The 20,719-nt window shown below is 35.8% G+C and overlaps 1 protein-coding gene across 12 annotated transcripts in view; it reads right to left on the bottom strand.

Moving 5' to 3' along the window:
- DLG2 (discs large MAGUK scaffold protein 2) overlaps nucleotides 1-20,719 on the bottom strand; it is a 2,097,061-nt gene that overhangs the window by 1,773,808 nt on the left and 302,534 nt on the right. For all 12 annotated transcript variants that reach the window (XM_058690298.1, XM_058690294.1, XM_058690296.1 and 9 more), the window contains exon 3: nucleotides 7,585-7,730. In XM_058690298.1, the coding sequence (XP_058546281.1) occupies nucleotides 7,585-7,730 (146 nt within the window). The remainder of the gene's footprint in view (nucleotides 1-7,584; nucleotides 7,731-20,719) is intronic.

The raw sequence follows: 20,719 nt of genomic DNA, 5'->3' as shown, positions 1-20,719 counted from the left end.
TGAAAACCATTCATATAATATGAAGATTTTTTGAGAAACAATTACTTTTCAAAATTCTGTATCTACATATTATGTGTACATGGATATGTATAAATTGTATATAGATATACATATAGATACATGTATATGTTTATACATGAATACTCATTTTATGAGTACAGAGGATTAAACACATTAAGTTGTTAAGATAGGGTACCTTGTACATAGGGAGGGTAGAACTAATACAGCATAGGGTGGGGAGTGAGTAACAGGGAAAACATGCAAAAATGGAAAACATAAAAGGAGCACTGACTTTAAAACAAAAAGTGTATATTTGATCATATATGTAAAATTAGGCATATGCATGGGACTATTAAATTGACTAAAAATAATTTCAGAAAATTAAAAAAAAAAAAAAAGGAATAAGAGCCTAGAAAAAAACATCAGAGAATAGCTAACTAATGCTGGAATGGAAAAAAAGAAAAAAAGAAAGAAAGAAAAGAAAAAGAAAAAAGAAAACATGGTGGTAGATTTCATCATTAAAAAAATTAAAAACACTTTAAATGTCAAAAAACACTATAAGCAGAATTAATAGAAATCAAGAAACAAGAAATGCAATAATTATGACAATAGGATGACATATTTCATACATAAAATGCTCTTACAAAACACTAAGAATTTTATACTACTTTGAAAAACAAAGAGCATGAAAGAATAACAAAAGAAATAAATAGAGGGAGAAGAAGATGGCAATGGAGTTGAAGTACCCTAGGCTTGTCTCGTCCAATGAACACAACGAGATAACTACCAAATCATCTGAAATACCACAGAAATTGACCCGAAGACTGACAGAACAAACTCCAAAACTAAAGGGAGAGAAGAGGCCACACTGAAGAAGAAGGCAGAGACTTAGACAAAATACCAAGACAGAGGTGGGGGGAGCCTGGGTGGCTCAGTCAATTAAGCATCCAACTTCAGCTCAGTTCATGGTCTCAAGGTTCATAAATTCAAGCCCCACATCAGACTCTGTGCTAACAGCTCAGAGTCTGGAGCTTGCTTCAGATTCTGTGTCTCCCTTGCTCTCTCTGCCCCTCTCCTGCTCACACACTCTCCTCCTCAAAAATAAATAAACATTAAGCATTTTTCTAAAAAAATACCAAGACAGAGGAATTCATCCCAAATCAATCCCAAATGAACAGCCTAAAGCTATGCCCAGAGATCTAAGTAAAACAGATATAAGTAACATGCCTGATGGAGAATATAAAACAATAATCATAAAGATATTCACTGGGCTTGAGAAAAGAAGATATTATTGAGACACTTACAGCAGAGATAAAAGAGCTAAATATCCCAGAAATTGGCCTGAAGCCTGACAGGAAAAAAAACACAACTCAAAGGAGAAAAGAGGCCACATTGAAAAAGGTAGGAAGTACAGAGATGTGGTATAGGGGAGAAATGGATCATAAGTGCTGCAGAGGGGAGGAAGCTGTGGTCCTGGAAAAAGGTGAGAGGAGAGGAGCACATAGGGAAACACAAAAGGAGAATGTTTCCCCAAAGCCATTGGGTTGGAAAACAAAAGGAGATAAATTTCATGAGTTCTTGCAACAAGCTGGGCTTAAAGCCTGGAGTTTGAAAGGTCAGCAAGCTTGGCTAGGATAGAGACCTGAGGGTATGCCCTGCTCATGGAGAGAAGGCAGGCAAACAACAACAGGGGCAGACAGTGTGAAAATAGCAACTGGAAGAATGTCTGGGGCAGAACGTTGCTGGCAGGCACAATTCACAGAGACACCTCTCCAGGAACAGGGGAGCTGGATGGCACCATTTCCCTCCCCAACCACTCAGTATAAACACAGAACAGCACAGCTCCAACACTGGCTTCCTAACTTGCTTACATCTCCAACACTGGCTTCCCAAATTGCTTACACCAAGCTCCACTGCCCTTTGCTCTGCCAGGACTGCCCTTCTGAGTCAAACTTGCCTCAGTCCCAGTGTGATGGGCCATTTCCCCAGAAGATCAGCACAAACCCTTGCCCACTCTACATCTCCTAGCCAGAAAGTTCTGCAGGGCCTCATACTGGTGAAGTTGGTGTCAGATCTCATTCCACAAGCAGATGAGAACACACCCACTTAAAAGTAACCACATTAAGGCAAGGGATCAAACACTGCTCATAGAAGGCAAGAAGAGCCTCTACAGATGTCTGGTCTGAAGGACAGAGCAGCCACAACACAGCAGCAGAGCACACACCTGAGAAACCCCATGAAGCACCAAAACCTGGGCACTACAGGACTTCTTCATAAGACCATTACTCTCAAGAGCAGGAGACATAACTGGCTTTTCTAACACAAAGAAAAATGCAGAGACTTAGGCAAAATGCCAAGATGGAGGAATTCATCCCAAATCAAATAATAACATAAGGCCATGTCCAGAGACCTAAGCAAAACAGATATAAGTAGCATGACTGATGCAGAATTTAAAGCAACAACCATAAGGATACTCACTGGGCTTGAGTGAGACTCATAAAAGAGATAGGAGTTAAAAAAAAAAAGAATCTATCAGACACGAAAAATGCAATAAATGAGATTGAAAACAAGCTTGATGCAATGAAGAGTAAGCTGGAAAAAGCAGAGGAATGAATTAGCGACCTAGAAGACAATATAATGGAAAATAATGAAGCTGAATCAAAGATAGAATTATGGAACATGAGAATTGACTTAGGGAACTCAAAGACTCCATCAAATGTAATAACATTTGTATTATAGGAGTCCCAGAAGAAGAGAGAAGAAGGGGGGGGGGGGGGGGAATTTATTTTAAGAAAGAATAGCAGAACTCTCCCTAAAACTGGGGAAGGAAAACAGACCTCTAGATCCAGGAGTCACAAATAACTCTCATCAAAGTCACCAAAAGAAGGACAACCCTAAGACATTGTAATGAAATTTGAAAAATATAGTGATAAAGAAAAAAATCTTAAAAGGAGCAAGACAAAAGAAGTCACTAACTTATAAGGGAAAACCCATAAGAATAGCTGAAGATTTCTCAACAGAAACTAGGCAAACTAAAAGGGAGAGAAATGATATATTCAAAGGGCTGAATGGGAAAAATCTGCAGCCAAGAATACTTTATCCAGCAAGCTATCATTGAGAATAGAAGGAGAGATAAAGAGTTTTCCAGACAAACAAAAACTAAAGGAATTCATGACCACTAAACCAGCCCTGCAAGAAATACTAAAGGGGACTCTTTGAGTGCAAAGGAGAGAACAAAAGTGACAAAGATAAGATAGGATCAGAGAAAACCTCCAGAAACTATGAAAAAACAAGTAATAAAATGGCAATAAATACATATCTATTAATAATTCCTTTGAGTGTAGGGGCACTTGGGTTGCTCAGCCTGTTAAGCATCTGACTATGGCTCATGATCTCATGGTTCATGAGTTTGAGCTCCACATCTGTCTCACTGCTGTCAGTACAGAGCCCACTTTATATCCTCTGTCTCCTTTCTGCCTGCCCCTCCCCCACTTTCACTCATTCTCTCAAAAATAAATAAATTTTTAAAAATAATTACTTTAAATGTAAATGATTTAAACACTCCAATCAAAAGACATAAGGTGTCAGAATGGATTTTTAAAAAAAGACCCATAAATATGCTACCTACAAGATATTCATTTTAGACCTAAAGACACTTGCAGATTGAAAGTGAAGGGGTGGAGGGGGCGCTTGGGTGGCTCAGTCAGTTAGGCATCCAACTTCAGCTCAGGCCAGGATCTCAGAGCTCATGAGTTCAAGCCCAGAGTCAGGCTCTGTGCTGACAGCTCTGGGCCTGGAGCCCTGCTTTGGATTCTCTGTCTCCCTCGCTCTCTGCCCCTCCCCCATTCCTTCAAAAATAAACATTAAAAATTTTTTTCAAAAAAGAAATTGAGGGGGTGGAAAACATTTATCATTCAAATGGATGCCAAAAGAAACTCAGAGTAGCAATACTTGTATCAGACAACCTAGACTTTAATACTAAGACTGGAAAAGAGGCAGAAAAGGGCATGATGTTAATCATAAAGGGGACAATCCAAAAAGCAGGCATAACAATTGTAAATATTTATGCACCCAAAACAGAACAATCCAAATGTATAAAACAATTAATAACAAACAAAAAGGAACTAATTGGTAATAACACAATAATAGTAGGGGACTTTAACACCTCACATACATCAATGGGCAGATCTAAACAGAGAACCAACAAGGAAACGATGACTTTGAATGACACACTGGACTGGATGTACTTAACAGATATAGTCAGAACATTCCCTCCTAAAATAGCAGAACATACCTTTCCAAATGCACATGGAACATTCTCCAAAATAGATCACCTATTACATCACAGATCAGGCCTCAATAAATACAAAAAGGTCAATTTCATACCATGCATCCTCTGACCACAATGCTATGAAATTAGAAGTCAAACTCAAGAAAAAATTTGGGAAGACCACAACTATATGGAGGTTAAATAACATGCCACTAAAGAATTACTGAGTCAACCAGGAAATTTAAAAATACATGGAAACAAATGAAAATGAATATACACGGGCCAAAAATCTTTGGAATGTAGCAAAAGTGGTTCTAAGAGGTAATTTTACAGCAATACACGTCTATCTCAAGAAGTAAGAAAAATCTCAAACAACCTAACCTTATACCTAAAGGAGCTAGAAAAAGGAAAACAAACAAAGCCTAAAGCCAGCAGAAAAAGGGAAATAAAAAAGATTGGAACAGAAATAAAATGATATAGAAACTAAAAGAAACAATAGGACAGACTGATGAAACCAGGAGCTGATTCTTTGAAAAAAATTAATAAAATTGATAAAGCTCTAGCCAGGCTTATCAAAAAGAAAAGAGAAAGGACCCATATAAATAAAACCACAAACGAGAGAAGAGAAGTAACAACCAATACCACAGAAATACAAACAATTTTAAGAGAATATTATGAAAAACTATATGCCAACAAATTGGACAACCTGGAAGAAATGGATAAGTTCCTAGAAACATAAACTACCAAAACTGAAAAAGGAGAAAATAGAAAACTTGAACAGACTGATAACCAGCAAAGAAATTGAATCAGTAATCAAAAATCTCCCAAAACACAATGGCTTCATAGGTGAGTTCCACCAAACATTAAAGAAGAGTTAATATCTTTTTTCTCAAACTATTCCAAAAAATAGAAATGGAAAGAAAACTTCCAAATTCATTCTATGAGGCCATCATTACCCTGATACCAAAGCCAGACAAAGACTCCACTAAAAAAGAGAACTACAGACCAGTATCCCTGATGAACACGAATGCAAAAATTTTCAAAAAGATACTAGTAAATCAAATCCATCGGTACATTAAAAGAATCATTCACCACAATCAAGTAGAATTTATTTTTGGGCTGCAAGTGTGGTTCAATATTCACAAATCATATCAATCAATGTGATACACCACATTAATAAAAGAAAGGATAAGAACCCTATCTATTGGGAACCCTCTCAACAGATGCAAAAAAAGCATTGGACAAAATACAACATCCATTCATAATAGAAACCCTCATCAAAGCAGAGCAAGAACATAAGAAAGGCTATATATGAACAATTCACAGCCAATATCCTCAGGGGGGAAAAACTGAGAGCTTTTCCTCCATGATCAGGAACAAGGCAGGGATATGCACTCTCACCAATGTTATTTAACACAGTACTGGGAGTCCTAGCCTCAGCAATCAGACAACACAAAAAAATAAAAGGAATCCAAAACTGCAAGGAATTCACCAGTTACAGATGACACAATATTCTATATAGAAAACTCAGAAGACTCCACCAAAAAATTGCTAGAACTGGTAAATGAATTCAGTAAATGAATTTGCAGGATACAAAATCAATGTACAGAAATCTGTTGCATTTCTACAAAACAATAATGAAGCAGGAGAAAGAGGAATTAAGGCATCAGTCCCATTTACAACTGCATCAAAAACAATAAGATACCTAGGAATAAACCTAACCAAAGAGATGAAAGACCTGTATCCTGAACACTATAAAACACTGATGAAAGAAATTGAAGATGATGCAACGAAATAGAAAACATAGGTAGATATGCCTTTTCAAATACTGCTGGTAGTATCTTTCTGCAAAGCACTTTGACAATTTGTATCAAAAGCATTACAAATGTCAATGTCCTTGAACTCAGTAGTTTCATTTATAAAATTAACCCCAGTGAAATCATCCGAAAAGACTCAATGGTTTATATATACAGATGTCTATTATAGCATTATTCATAGCAGAAAACTGGAGATGGCCTAAATGTGGAATGGAGAATTATTTAAATAAATGCCAAAAGACGGAATATTTTTGTAGCCATTAAATATTTAATGTAGCCAAAAATATTTAATGACATGATATGGGCAAATATTAGTATAGCATTAAATCTAAAAGTCATGAAAAAATACTCTATATTCTGGTGTACCAATTTTTGAACATATATTTTTACATAAAAAAAAGACTAAAAAAGTGAAAATAATGTTATGTATTGAAATTAAGATTTTTTAATGCTTTTAGTATTTTATAAACTTCATATAGTTGGTATCAATTAACACATTATTGTTAATTAACACATATTGTTAACATTTTCTTCAAGTAATTAACTAAGGCAATCATTAGTCTTAGTCTTTTCTGATTTCAAATCAATTTTGAGCAGGATAAAAAGTATATCACAGGCCTCAGTTAATAATCCAAAGATTCAGCAAAGTGCCATTGATTTAGCACTAGGACTCCATGTACCTTCCAAGTCAGCTTCACTATACCAGTCTTGACAGATTGTGTGTTTGGGTGTGTGTGTGTGTGTGTGTGTGTGTGTGTGTGTGTAGTACTACCTGCTTTCCAAGTACTGAATGCCACTTAAAAATATCATTGATCTGCCCCTGCCTCCATATTAATCTTCTGTTATGAACCTGAGACATTCCTCGAATTGCCTTACTCTTGGTAAGTGTTAATTCTAACAGTAGTCTCCAAACATTTGATCTCATAACCCTATCTATAAAAATCATTTGAACATACAACTCTACTAGCATTATATTTATTTTTAAATGTATATGTATTACTGTTAATATACTATATAAATTATTCAAAAATTTAAAAAAAGAACATGATAAAAAATATAAATGGAAGTTCTAGTATTTTGTCCCTAAACCTTAATGGATCATTTTAAAACTCCTAAAGATATAGGGCCCTGCTATGGAGATCACAGCCATAGACCACACTTTCTACTCCCACTACCCATTTTATTGCCACACTGCGTCTAGAGCCATGTTGTGAAATTCCAGAATGCCTTAAACTTGAGTTAATTCAAACCATCACAATACACATAACAGAGCTCACTTGTACTATGGAAGAATCATGTCCTTCCTATGCCCTATTTTCTCTTGGCAAAATCTGGATTTTTATATATAAAACACTGCATACAGTATAGTACAACTATGTTTATATTGTTGTTGTTGTCATCTTTTGATAATGATTACTACTACTATGACTGTGACCACTTTACAGGTATAAGTAAGTGATAATATTCTTTAGTTCTTTTAGATGTTTCAGTATATACCTCTCCAGATTTTTGAAGGTTTTCATGGCATGGAGCAAGAAGGGATGCCTTCTCCCATTTCTGTGCAACTTGATTGGCTTCTTCTATCTTCTGATCACAACTTTTTTGAGAATTTAGCAATGTCAACTCATAAAATTCTTGAATATCTGTGAAAATATTTAAGGAAAGGATCAAATGTCATGTACCATCACAAAAATTGCTTCTGCATATTTGTATATATGAAAAAATTTGCTAATTAAAAGAACTACATACACATGATCCCAAAGAACAATAACAAAAATAAGGAAATCATGAAAACTGCATTTTTATCTGCATGAGAATTCTTATAGGAGCTATATTCATAATTGCAAAAGCTGGAAGCAACCAAGATGACTTTCAATGAATAGATAAAATATAGTAAATTCATATTCAATGATAACGAGGAATGAGGTATCAAGTTAAGCAAAAACATAGAAGATTCTTAAATGCTAAGTTTAAAAAGCCAGTCTGAAAAGGCTACCTATTGTTTGAGTTAACTTATATAATATTTTAGAAAAAGCAAAAGTAAAGAGACAGTAAAATGATCAGTGGTCACTAGAGGTTCTGTGAGTGGGGAGGAGGATTAAATAGATAAAGCACAGGGTGATGAAAATATTCTGTAATGATACTGCAGTAGTGGACACCTAACAAGAAGCATTTGTCAAAGCCCATAGAACATTACAGCACAGAGAGTAAACCTTAATGTATGCAAATTTTTAAAAATAATTTTGGAGGTCAGGGAATCCCAAAATGAAACACAGATTAAGACAAAAGAATCTAACTGTATTACAAATGTATGGAACAACCTCCCTGAAGGCAGTAGGAGAAAAAGGTGTCCTACAAACGAGTAGAAACTGTAAAACCAAAGACAAAGGAATTATTACAAAAGAACCCTCTCTATTTTCTAGTTGGTAAATTTGTTTCCCATGGAATAGTACAAGTTAGGAACTTTGGAACCACTGTACATATATACTAGAATTGAACAGTTAAATGGATGGAGGATGGTGGGAACCAGGTTTCTCACTATTGGAGTAGGGGGTTACAGACAAGTAGGTGGAGACAGGTGGGGAGTAGGGTACTAGAATGATCTGTATGATTTTGGATTAGATTGGAAACATCAGTATAAACTCTTTTTTAGCTTAATATGGGTACAAATGAATACATATAGAAATATTTACAGATCTGTATGTACAAAGGTTAGTACACACACAGATGTTTTCTTAATCAATATGCTGAAAGGACCTAGAATTAATGAAACCCCAGTAAGAATAAGCACAATTAATATCCAGACTTTGGCCTCTATATAGCATTCTCCGCTATATAGAATATGTATATCAAAGAATAATGAATAAATAAAGTAGTATTGGATTAGAATTGAGGCTATGTGTATAAATTCAAAATTTTTTAAAGGAATGGAAGGAAGGAAGGAAAAAAGAGGAAGGAAGAAGGAGGACAAAGGAAGAAAGAGGAGGAAGGGTAAAAGGGAGAAAAGGAGTGAGACAGATACAGAAAACTATGATTGGAAATAAAAATGATTATGTATCTATATGTTTCCTAGTTCTATTATACATTTGTAGGCTGAGAGGGCATAGTGGGAAAAACAATCCAAGAGCAAGTACACCTAGGTCCCAGATCTTGGTTTCAGTAAAGAAATCAGGTCTTCTTAAGTTAAAAACTCAATTGATGGGTTAAACAGCAGATTAAATAAAGTAGAACTGGAAAATATTCCCAAAGAAATTACCCAGAATTCAACATAAGAAAAGATGAAATAGAATATATGAAATTATAATTTGAATGTATAAAGAATGGATAAGAAAGCCAAGTATTTTTCTAATAGATATCTTTGAGGAGAAAATAGGATAAATAACAAATCCTAGTTAAAGAGACGATAGATATAAAATTTCTAGAACTTATGAAAATATGAATTCACAGATACTGAAAGTAAGAACTTACACAAAAGAGAATAAACAAAAGCTATGTACATACCATAATAAAACTGCAGAATACCAAAGACAATGCAAGGATCTTAAAATCAGTCAGAGAAAAAAGACTAATCAGACTTCTCAAAAGCAATAATGGAAGCCAGACAACAGTAGAATAAAAACTTAAATTTTTTTAGAGAAAATAAATATGAGCAAAGAATTATGTTCCTTTGCAAATCATATATCTGATTTAAAAAAAAAAAAACAACTTTGGGGCACCTGGGTTGCTCAGTCGGTTGAGCGTCTGACTTTGGTTCAGGTCATGATCTCACAGTTTGTAGGTTTGGGCCCCGCATCAGGCTCTGTGCTGACCACTTGCTCAGAGCCTGGAGCCTGCTTCAGATTCTGTGTCTCCTCTCTCTGCCCCTTCCCTGCTCATGCTTTGTCTCACTCTGTTTCTCAAAAATACATAAATGTAAAAAAAAAAATTAAAAAAAACACTTATTTCTAGAGCATGTAAAGAATGCTCAAAACAATAAGACACCAAGCAATCCAATAGAAAAATGACCAAAATATTTGGACAGGCACTTCACTAAAGAAAATAATAGATGGCAAAAAAAAAACCTCACATGGAAAGATATTCAACATCATTGGTCACTAGGGAAATGAAAAATCAAAACCACAATGAGATAGCACTATTTATTTATTAGAATGGCTAAATTAAAAACACTGATCATACCAAGGATTGATGGGGATGTGAAGGAACTGGAACTCTCATGACACTGATACTGAAAATGAAAAATGTTATAACCACTTTTAAAAACAGTTTTTCAGTTTCTTAAAAAGTTAAGCATACAACTACTGTATGATCCAACCATTCATGTTCTAGGTATTATCTAAGAGAAAGGAACACATATATGTCCCTATGAAAAGTCAAATCTGGAAACAACCCAAATGTTTGTCAATAGACGAATGAATAAACACATTGTGGAATATCCATACAGTAAAATACTATTCAGCAATAAAAAGTAACAAACTATTGATACACACAACATAGATAAATCTCAAAATAATCAAGTGAAAAAAGTCAGACAAAAGTGAGTGCATGTTTTATACCAGTTAAAAAAATTCTAGAAAATACAAATTCTATACTGACAGAAAAAAAAAAATTCAGTGGTGCCTAGGAATGGGGGTTGGGGTGAAGGCTGGCAGGAAAAGGTGAGTAGGAAGGATTATCAAGGGACAAGAGGAAACTTTAAGCAGCAATGTATATGTTTACTATCTTGATTGTGCTAATAGTTGCACTAAAATATACATATTTCAAAACATATTAAACCATGCACTCCACATGTGTAGTTTATTATGTACAATTACACTTCAATAAAGAAAGTGAAAAAGACAAGATATGAATTTAGAGGAGACATTTTCATCACACATAGGCAAAGGAACAGTATCTACATATGCAAAGCCCAACAAATCAAAAAGGAAAAGACATATAAGTGAAAAGGAAGAAAAATGGGTCAAAAGTATGAACAGGCATTTCACAGTGAAGGAAATGTACATCACTGATAAAAATAAAAAGATATAGGGGCACTTGGGTTGCTCTTCAGTTAACCGCCCAACTTCAGCTCAGGTCATGATCTCATGTTTCAAGAGTTCAAGCCTCATGTCAGGCTCTGTGCTGACAGCTAAGACCCTGGAGCCTGCTTCAGATTCTGTGTCTCCCTCTCTCTCTGCCTCTCCCCCGCTTGCGCTCTCTTTCTCTCTCAAAAATAACTAAACATTTAAAATATTAATAAAAAAGAAAAAGATATGGATCAATAACAACTTTTATTTATTCCTGATGAGTGGAATTGCTATAACCACTTAAGAAAATAATCTTGTCTTATCTTGTAAAATTGAACATTTATTTCTCCTATAATCTAGCATTTCTACTCCCCAGTACACATCTTAAATGAACTCTTGCACATATGCACCAGGAAACAAACCAAAATTTTCATAGTAGCAGAGATCATAATAGCAAAAAATTATGAATCAGTCCAATGTCCATCAAAAGGAAAATGAATAAATGTGGCATATTCTCAAAATAGAATTTATGCAGTAGTGAAAATGAATAAATTCCAGTTATCATGAAATTACATGAATAAATCTTGAAAACAATGCTCAATGATGAAAGCAAGTCTCAGCATAAAAATATTTTTGTAAAGTTCACAAACACACAAAACTGAACTATATATGTATTTTTAGGCATAGATATATACATATGTGAAGAAATATTTAGACCAAAACAAAGAAGCACATGAAAAGATATAATTACCTCAGGAGAAGGGGTGGGCAAGAAAATGGGGTGAGGGAGGAACACAGGTAGATGCAAATAGCAATGGTCAAGTTCTAGATTTGGGTTGTGATTCCAGAAATGCTTATTGTTTTATTATTCTGCATATATTATCTATAAATCACACATATCCTCTTGTATGTATTATATATTTTTTAAATAACAAAAATTTTAAGTGTTTCATAAATAGCAAGATTTACATAGAAAACTTAAAAATACTCAAATTTTACGCTGAGTTACAACTTTATTTTGCCACTGGCAATAAAGTAACTGTGAAGTCAGTTTGGAAAATGTGTAAGAACAAAAGATAAAAAGAACAAATAATATTAAAAATTTCATGAAACCACAAAAGACCCAAAATAGCCAAAGGTATTGTGAGGAAGAATAATAGCTGTGGGTCTCACAATCTCAAATTTCAAGATATATTACAACACTATAGTAATCAAAACAGTATGGCACTGGCACAAAACTAGACACAGACTAATAGAATAGGATAGAGAACCTAAAAATAAATCCACACTTATATGGTCAATTAATCTATGACAAAGGAAACAAGAACATACAATGAAAGTCTCTTCAACCACTGGTGTTGGGAAAACTGGACAGTTACATGAAAAGAATGGAACTGGACCACTTTTTTACACCATACACAAAATAAACCCCAAATGGATTAAAGACCTAAATATAAGACCTGAAACCATAAAACTCCTAAAAGAAAACATAGGCAGTAATCTCTTGGACACTGGCCTTAGCAACATATTTATGGATAGGTCTCCATCAGGAAAAGTGAACAAAAGCAACATAAACTATTGCAACTACCAAAATGAAAAGGTTTTGCATAACAAAGGAATCCATCAACAAAATGAAAAGGCAACCTACTGAATGAGAGAAGATATTTGCAAACAATATACCCAACAAGGGATTAATATCCAAAATATATTTAAAAATATAACAACACCAAAAAATTCCAATTAAAAAAATGGGCAGAAAACATGAACAGACATTTCTCCAGAGAAGATGTACAGATAACCAACAGACACATGAAAAGATCCTCAACATCACTCATCATCAGAGAAATGCAAATCCAAACCATAAGATATCATCTCACACCAATTCAAATGTCTACTAATGAAAGAAAGAAAAAGAGAGAAAGAAAGAAAGAAAGAAAGAAAGAAAGAAAGAAAGAAAGAAAGAAAGAAAGAAAGAAAAGAAAGAAAGGAAGAGAAAGAAAGAAAGAAAGAAAGAAAGAAAGAAAGAAAGAAAGAAAGAAAGAAAGACAAAACAAAAAAAAAGTGGCTCAGTTGGATGAGTGCCCAACTCTTGATTTTGACTCAGGTCATGATCCCAGGGTCGTGGGATAAAGCTTCATGTTGGACTTTGCACTGAACATGGAATCTGCTTGAAGTTTCTCTCTCTCTTTCTTTCCTCTCTCTCTCACCCCACCCCCTTCTCTCCCACTCATGCACTCTCTCTAAAATAAAAAAATAAAAATAAAAATGGGGGCACCTGGGTAGTTCAGTCAGTTAAACACCTGACTCTGGATTTTGGCTCAGGTCATGATCTCATAGTTCATGAGTTGCATGGGGCTCTGCACTGACAGTGCAGAGCCCACTTGGGATTCTCTGTCTCCCTCTCTCTATGCCCCACCCCTGCTTGCAAACTCATTCTCTCTCTCCCTCTCTCAAAATAAGGAAAGTTAATTTTTTGATAAAATAAAATAAAAATTTAAAAAAACAAGTGTTTGGTGAGCACATGGATCAAAAGGAACCCTTGTGCACTATTGGTGGGAATATAAATTGATGCAACCACTGTGGGAAGAGTATGGGGGTTTCTCAAAAAATTAAAAATAGAAGTACCCTATGATCCAGTAATTCCACTCCTGGGTATTTATCCAAAGACAACAAAAACACTAATTTGAAAATACATACACATCCTTGTGTTCATTGCAGAATTGTTTACAACAGCCAAGGTATGAAAGTAACTTGAGTGTCCATCAATAGATGAATGGATAAAGAAGATGTGGTATAATACACAATAGGATATTACTCAGCCATAAATAAGAATGTATTGTGCCATTTGCAATAACATGGATGGACCTAGAGGGTATTATGCAAAGTAAAATAAGTCAGACAGAGAAAAACAAATACCATATGATTTCACTTATATGTGGAATCAAAAACAAACAAACAAAAACAGAAACAAACTGATAAGTATAGAGAACAAACTGGTGGTTGCCAGAATGGTGGGTGATGGGGCGGGGGGTGGGGGGGGAATGAACAAAATAGGTGAAGGGGATTAAGACATACAAGTTTCCAGTTATAAAATAAATGTTTCAGAGATAAAAAGTACAGCATAGGGAATATAGTCGATAATATTATAATAATGTTATACTGTTATATAGTGAGAGATGGTGACTATACTTACTGTGGTGAGCACTGAGTAATAGAGAAATGTACAGAATTGTTACAACACTATGTTGAGCATATAGCAACACTATAGCTGAGCAAAATATGTCAACTACACTTCAATAATAAATATAAAAATAAAAGGAAGATAAAAGTCATACAGACATAAATCCTTCTCAGATATTTGAATATAGTAAGGGATGATAGGGTACTAATTGGGTTGACAAAAGTCAGAAGAATAAGGAATAAAAAAAAAGTGGAATTCGGGGCACCTGGGTGGCTCAGTTAAGCAGCTGACTTCGGCTCATGTCATGATCTCGTGGTTCCTGAGTTCGACCCCTGCATCTGGCTCTGTGCTGACAGCTCAGAGCCTGGAGCCTATTTCAGATTCTGAGTCTCCCCCTCTCTCTCTGCCCCTCCCCTGCTCATGCTCTCTCTCTGTCTCTCAATAATAAGTAAACATTAAGAAAATTTAAAAAAAAAAAGTGGAATCCAAAGACATTACCTGGTCTCAAGTATTAATTAAACATAAAAGAAAAAAGAATCCCTGTAAATATTTCTGAAGCTGTATATTCTCTAACGAATAATGACTTGTAAAAACAATTTTTTTCAAATTTCAAGATGCTTTTTCTTTGCATTGATGTTAAGGATGTAAACACTGTAAGCAGCATTTACAAGTTGCCAAATTTTGAAGTATTAGGTGTATAAATTATCCAGAAATGGAAGTATATTCATCATATTTATGTTAAAGATACATACCAACAAGATATACTTTGAAACATAACAGATAGCAGTGACTTAATCATACTTAGGAAAACGCTATGGACAGTACTTTCATGTTAAATTTGAAAATATTAATTAACTTATGATCTCTAAGCCTGATAATATGTTCATAGTCTATTTCATCCTTTGTCTACTTAGCATTCCTACCTAATCAACCACTAGAGAGGAAAAAGGTAACTTCATTTAAGTCAAAGATTATTTAAATTTGAGGACAATTCTACAACCAATGTCATTTTTTACTCTTGCTTAGTCAGCTGTATTTTTTTAAGGCCTGATCTATATTTGTTTGGCACTTTCCAAGCGTATCTTTTTTTTTTTTTTTAATTTTTTTTTTTAACGTTTATTTATTTTTGAGACAGAGAGAGACAGAGCATGAACGGGGGAGGGTCAGAGAGGGGGAGACACAGAATCTGAAACAGGCTCCAGGCTCTGAGCTGTCAGCACAGAGCCCAATGCGGGGCTCGAACTCACGGACCGCAAGATCATGACCTGAGCCGAAGTCCGCCGCTCAACCGACTGAGCCACCCAGGCGCCCCCCAAGCATATCTTTTTGATAGGTTCCTCTCCTATCCCTACCACCACTTCTGGTCACTTCTGGTCCACCCCAGGGCCAGAGTTAAGGCACTCACTATCTCTTGCTCACACTTCCTTAGGCCTGGATGCCCTTTCCCACACATGGAAATCCTACTTCTCCTTCAATGCCCACTCCCACTACTATATGTGTTTTAAAAAGAATATTCGAGGGGCGCCTGAGTGGCCCAGTCGGTTCAGCATCCGACTTCGGCTCAGGTCATGATCTCACGGGTTCGTGGGTTTCAGCCCTGCACCGGGCTCTGTGCTGACAGCTCAGAGCCTGGAGCCTGTTTCAGATTCTGTGTCTCCCTCTCTCTCTGACCCTCCCCCACTCGCGCTCTGTCTCTCTCTGTCTCAAAAATAAATAAACATTAAAAAAAAAAAGAATATTTGAAGTCGGAGATCTGAATATGCAATGTCTTCAGCACAGAAACCATTCTTACTAAAATGGAGTTCAATTGAGTGGGATGTGGGTAAGAGTACAAACACCAAGCAGCTACCATCAAAAAGGAAAAATGCTGGTTTGGGGAGTTGTGGCAGCAGGTGGACAATGCTGCTTCTCTCCTCCCATTCCCACAATGTATTGCTTAGATCCTTTTAATAGTTATCATTCTACCTTGTATTACAAGTAGTTGTTCACCCACCTGTTCTCAATTCAACATTTCAATTCAGTAAGTCATTTTTAAATTCCAGGTAAGGCCTTTAGGAGTAAAGATGATGTCCTAGCCAATCATGTTACTGTCTACTATCTAGCCTCATTCTTTACATTTGGTAAGCACACAATGAATGCTTGCTAATTTTAGTTTATTTGCATTCCCTCTCTATTGAAGTCTCAAATAAAATAAAAACCATAGAATAAAGGCAAATCTCCTCACACTAAGGACCGCAGAAAACCTGCATATTCTTTAGATTATGTTTCTATGTGACTTAACCAATTTGATTACAACTGCTAGCACTTTTTATTTTGCAAAATTCTCCCACAAATAAAAAAAGTTTTGCCACCCTGAGGAAAGAGTCAAATTCCTCAAATTCTTGAAGGCATACGCATTTTGACCTCACAATTGTTTTTTGAAATAGAATTTATTTTATAAATTATTGCCAAATTTACAGATAAGGGTTCTCGAACTCTAATGTATACATGAATTTGAATCATCTAGGGATCTTGTTAAATTCAAATTATGATTAAAGGTCAGGAGTCAGGCCTGGACCTCTGTATTTCTAAAAAGCTCCCAGGTGATCCACCAACTTATGATCCACCAGTAACACTAGACCCAAGAAATAGCACCTATGGAATTAGAACCCAAGGTTTCATACTCTTATTTCAAATATCCTTGCTGAATTCTTACAATACTCATCTTCTTCAGAGTTGGGGTGGGGGTGAGGGGGGTACAGAAGGATGGAGGAAAATCTCATTAAGAGGATCCAATTGTCAAGAGAAGAACTCTGCCCATTGATTGAAAAATGATAATAATAATAATAATAATAATAATGATAAATACTCAGTAAATATTATTGACTAAACTGATTCAGATTCAACTAGCTAGAAACTCAATTAAAAGGTACTATATTTCAGGGGCATCTGGGTAGCTCAGTTGGTTGAGTGTCTGACTTCAGCTCAGGTCATGATCTCATGGTCTGTGGGTGCAAGCCCCAGGTCAGGCTCTGTGCTGAAAGCTCAGAGCCTGGAGCCTGTTTGGATTCTGTGTCTCCCTCTTTCTCTGTCCCTCCCCCACTTTCACTCTGTCTCTCTCTCTCTCTCTCTCAAAAATAAATAAACATTAATTTTTTTAAAATAAAAGGAGCTATATTTCAGTACTTTGACTTTAGGACACATTAAAACAAACAAACAAAATCAAGTTCTAGGTGATATCTGAAACAGTCTCTACTTGGTCTAATCTCTCTCTTTGTTTTCAACTTAATGAGATGATGATTCTGTAACATTAGGTCTTCAAATGTCAAATAGCATGATCAAGGGCATCCACTAAAAATAGGATTGTCTGTTTAAGCACACCCTTAAAAGCTCATATACTTAAGATATTTCATCTCCGTCCAAGCACAGACATTCCAACATGGCATATTTATTTCAATGATGTTGCTATATCCTCAGAAGACCCTTAGAGCTCCTCTTTGAGAAGTGCCTTCAAGCATCTGAAGAATTTATTTTGAATATCCTCATTCTCAGAAGTGGCAAGTCTTTTTTCATATAAGGAAGATTTGGGGATTTTTTGGAAATGACCAAAATTCATTGGACAAATTGTGACTATGGTAAGTGATGGAGAATGGATTTCCTTACATGACTTGAATTAAATCATGAAAATATGACTCTTAAATCATGAAACTTTTTTCTTGTATGACTCACACATTGCTCTGCAATTATCTACTTAACTAGAGTAAAACAAAAAAGTGACCAGAATGCAGAATGTTTAACATATTTGCATACTTTCTTATCTATTAGCTCACAGGCTGGAATAAGAGTGACTAGGGAAAAGCTCTTTTTGCTTCCTCCCATCCCAGTTTTCATTCTGTGAGGTATAGTATTGATGGGGACAATTGTAGCCACCTCTACCCCTGCCAAGCAAAAACCTCCTTGGAGCCTGTTATTAATGTTGGTTAGTTTCTGTGATTGGTACATGTGGCCATAACTCCCCAAAGCTGTTTAATCCCAGGAATTCACTGAAATCAGCTGAGGATTCTTGCCTTACACCCTCAATAAAAGATGGTAATCTTTGTAAGATGTGCCTTCTTTTAAAATATATGCCTTATGCTTCTTCTAGCATCTCTTGTTCCCTGTAGGGTTTCCATATCACATATGTGATAATTAATTCAGCTGAACAGTATAACACAGTTGATCTTGCTATATTTAAAGATGTTACAGAGTGCAGTCTTGGTGTTCCATTAGCCTTTCCTGAATACTTGGTTCTGTTTGGAGAGCCAGATAAATGCTCATATGCAATTTCCTTATGTTGCACCCAGACACCTTACTTTCTCTCCTGAAAAAAAAAAAATTATCTTTGCCCTGGTCCATTTGAGTCCAAGACTACTAGACAATGAAGTGCAAAAACAATTCCCAGGGCACTTGGGTGGCTCAGTCGATTAAGCGTCTGACTTCAGCTCAGGTCATGATCTCACAGCTCGTGAGTTTGAGCCCAGCATCATGCTCTGTGCTGACAACTCAGAGCCTAGCCAGACTCTGTCTCCATCTCTCTCTTCCCTTCCCCCACTTGTTCCCTCTCTCTCTCTCAAAAATAAACATTAAAAAAAAAAACAAAAACAACAGAATTCCCAGTAAAGGCTTTATCACTGTAGCAAGTGTCCTAATCTTAGGCCTGCAGCCAGAGAAGATTCTTTAAGGATATTACCCAGGACTAGAAGAATGGAGTTGAATATGAGAAGTAGGCTAAAATGTGGATGAAAAGAAAATATAAGTTAAATTTCACAGCTAAGAATAGAGAGTGGAAGCAAGGTCAGTGGTAGGCACAAATCAAGTACCAAGATAGGGAACCAAAGAGACTAAACCAAAACAGGGATAAGTGTGAAACCCAGAGTCCAGAGACTAACACATAATCAATCAAAATAGCTACTGAAAAGGCAAGATAAGAGAATGAAGGAAAGCTTACACACAAAGGTTCCAGCAAATTTGCACAATGTTCTGATATGATTGTGCTTTTTCTATGCCTAGACAAAGCACACACAGAAAGGAAGGAAGTTAGGAAGGAAGGAAGGAAGGAAGGAAGGAAGGGAGGAAGAAAAGGAGGGATGAGGGAGGCAATCTTGTTTTCAAAATATTAAATAGGGCAGGACTTTTTGGAGAAAGGTTCACTTGAATGTTAGAGCAGGAAAATTATAAGATGAACCTGGGACATTCTTTTGCACCAGAATGTAAGGAAGTGATGAAAAATTATGGGATCATAGTAAAGGACACACAAGTCACTTTAAAGTCACTTCACAGACTTTAAAGGGGCTCCTACAGACCAAATCTGGAACAATCTGAGCATTAAAATAACTTAATAATAGTGGCAGATTATAACCTATTGAAAAAAATAAGAATCCATGAACACATCTGGAAGGAAGGAAGGAAGGAAGGAAGGAAGGAAGGAAGGAAGGAAGGAAGGAAGGAAAGAAAGAAAGAAAGAAAGAAAGAAAGAAAGAAAGAAAGAAAGAAAGAAAGAAAGAAAGAAAGAAAGAAAGAAAGAAAGAAAGAAAGAAACAGAAAGAAAAAGAGAAACCTCTTCCTTACAGTAGAACCCCAGCTAATAAATACAGGAGAAATGATAGAATTAGAAAATCATTAATGGACACTGCAAGTAGTAGGTAAAAATTTGACAAGGAACATAATGTTACATAGTCTAATAGTATCTCTCCACATATTAAACTGACACCTCCCATTATCATGCACCAAGATCAACACGGCATCATTTCTGTGATACTCCTTCCAAAAATGAATGAACTGAATCTAACCATAAGGAAACATCTGATAAAACCAAAGTAGGATGTGCTACAAATACCTGGCCTATAATCTAATAAAATGTCAAGATCAATAAAAGAAAGGCTCTGGGCTAGACTAGTCTAGAGGAAGAGAATTCACTAATGACTTAAGATTATATTCTGATGGCTAGAGTGTTCTGTGACTACAATTCTTGTAGTCAGTCTCTAAAAGGACAGTCACCTTGCTATTCTAGCAAAGTTTAATTTTAACCCTACCAAACTAAAGATCAGACTTCACAGACTGGTGCCCCCATGAAGAGAGTGACTCCTTGTAGGACACATCTGGGCAGTCTGCTAGCCTCCCAGGCCACACTCACTTTCGCCATTGGCTCCCTCTTCAGTCGTTACCCCTGATTCTATTCCAATTAGAAAATAAACACAACATCCTCCTCCACATGGTTTATTAAGGCACTACGTATCACTGTGTTACCTTACCTCCAAAACCAATGTTTTTATTTTAAAAAGAAAAAAGAAAAGAAAGGTGGATGAAGTATTGCAGATTAAAGGGATCCAAAGAGGCACAGCAATTAAATGTAATGTGTGATCCTGGATAGATCCTGGACTGGGAAAATAGAGCTGTAAAAGATATTTTGGAGACAACCAATGAAATTGAA

This window comes from Neofelis nebulosa, chromosome 10, assembly GCF_028018385.1.
Source record: "Neofelis nebulosa isolate mNeoNeb1 chromosome 10, mNeoNeb1.pri, whole genome shotgun sequence".
NCBI classification, from domain to species: domain Eukaryota; kingdom Metazoa; phylum Chordata; class Mammalia; order Carnivora; family Felidae; genus Neofelis; species Neofelis nebulosa.
This window is presented reverse-complemented; position numbering and strand designations above follow the sequence as displayed.